Source organism: Asparagus officinalis, unplaced genomic scaffold (assembly GCF_001876935.1).
Source record: "Asparagus officinalis unplaced genomic scaffold, Aspof.V1 AsparagusV1_Un318, whole genome shotgun sequence".
Classification (NCBI taxonomy): domain Eukaryota; kingdom Viridiplantae; phylum Streptophyta; class Magnoliopsida; order Asparagales; family Asparagaceae; genus Asparagus; species Asparagus officinalis.
Window position 1 is genome coordinate 1 of NW_017972583.1, and position 2,034 is coordinate 2,034.

General features: G+C 38.5%; 1 protein-coding gene across 1 annotated transcript in view; it reads left to right on the forward strand.

Annotated features, from left to right (window-relative positions):
* Positions 1–6: 6 nt before the first annotated feature.
* Positions 7–2,034, forward strand: part of LOC109827604 (calcium uniporter protein 6, mitochondrial-like) — a 4,388-nt gene continuing 2,360 nt past the window's right edge. The window contains exon 1 of the mRNA XM_020394619.1: positions 7–328. Coding sequence (XP_020250208.1) covers positions 50–328 — 279 coding nt within the window. The 5' untranslated portion in view covers positions 7–49. The remainder of the gene's footprint in view (positions 329–2,034) is intronic.

The window sequence follows — 2,034 nt, forward strand, 5'->3', positions numbered from 1 at the left end:
CCTCCCGGCGGAGCACCCGACCCAACCCTGGGCCAGCCGCCTCTGCTCTATGCCGCCTTCAGGCGGAGCACCGGACTCGAGCTCTGGAAACCCTCCAATGACGTTTGCCGAGGCGAAGAGACTGATGAGGCTGGTGAATGTGGAGGCGCTTAAAAAGAAGCTCAGCATGGAGACCGGGGAGGTGATCGGATACAATGAGCTTCTAGAAGCTTGTGAGGGGATGGGGGTCGCGAGAACGAAGGAGGAGGCTGCGGCTTTTGCTAGGGTTTTGGATGATGCTGGGGTCTTGCTCTTGTTTAGGGACAAGGTCTATCTTCATCCTGATAAGGTGAGGTTTATCTTGAATTTATTTTTTGGAGTTTGTTTTTGGATGAGGATTAATGGGTAGGGATCAAAATTTGATCTTGATTTGGGGTTGATGAGATTGGGATTTGTTCTGGCGGGAAAATTTTAGCTGAGTGGTTGCAAGATTTTGATGAATTAGTGGGAGATTTGAAATGGGTTCGGTTGTTTTTGGATGAGGATTAATGGGTAGGGATCAAAATTCGATCTTGATTTGGAGTGGATTGTATTTAGATTTTTGGACTTACCTTTTAGGTTTGTTTAGGATTGGTAGGAAATTTTGCATGGGCGGTGCTCGATTTTGTTGGGTTATAATATGTATAGTATATACTTCAGATAAAGAATAGGAAACAATGACTTTAGATTATCGCCTCCTTCTGCCTGTTAGAAATTGAGTTTGGTTTTTTATGAGACATTCTTGAGCGTGTTAGAAGTTGGAAAATTTTGAACATTGAAGGTCAATCTTGGTGTTTTTGTATAAATTTTTATGAATTAATGGGTGATTTCAAAAGTTATGCGATGAGTATTAACGGGCAGGGATCAGGATTTGATCTTGGTTTGTATTTGGGGAGATTGAGATTTTCAGATGATGGGAAATTTTTGATGGCTGTTGCTGGATTGTCTGGGGTTATGATGGATAGAACCTAATATTGATTCTGATTTAGCCTAAGAAAAACAAAGGAGTTTGGCTGGTTTCCTCTTTGTCTCTGTTAGAAATTGGTAGTTTATAAAGCCGAGATTGAAGATTTTCCCCCATGTATGACGCTTGATTTTAATTATCAAATCATATTCCCAAGCTTGAAGCTGGTGTAAGTTTTTCTAAAGTTTTTTCTATCAGTTCATCTTGAGACGAGATTTCTTCTTGTTAGTCAAAAGCTTGAGAGGAAATTTTGGTAAAGGTGAGAAAAGGAGACGAGGAGAAAAAAGTCAGGCTCTTCTAGATTGAAAACTCAACATCTAGGGTTTTGGTTTATTCTTTACTTCATGAGAATGAGATTTGATCTTGCTAGGCCATGTGGAATTGACTTCGGAGATATTGATTCTTAGAACTTTCTAAGTACTTTTCACAACTAGATTGCCCTTTTCCTCTTAGTTTTCCTAGGTAGTCAGTCGCCGTTGTTATTTCCACTTGTTTACTTTATGCCGAAAGGGTGAATAACTTACTTTATGCCGAAAGGTTGAATAACTTTCACTATTATGCCATTCCGATTGACTAAATTTCGTCATCAAATTATTCATATAGTCAACAAGAAATAAACGGACGCTAACCGATGATTTGAGGATCAAAACTTTTCGCCTGTATCACTATCTTGACAAGGTTATGAAGTTCTAGGCTAAACTCCAGAGAGGCTGTAAGTTCTATATATTGCATCTCGCGTCCTATTCTGATGAGAACATGGTCCCGATTATTATTGGTCATTATATGAAAGATCATTACTTATTAAAATTCTGATGAAGAAAAATCTGGTTAATGAACAACACTGATTAATGTTATTCGAAGTTACTGGTTCTGGTCAAAATTTGTGGATCATGGATTAATTCTCATTTGAACTAGTATTTGGAGGGAAACATGAGAGTGAGAGAAGTTGTATAGGTTGTTGATGCATTCTGTTAGATGACTTCCTTTTAAAAAACAAGTAATGTTGGACCTCACAATTTTATACAATCAATTGGCTTTTTTTATTCTTTGAG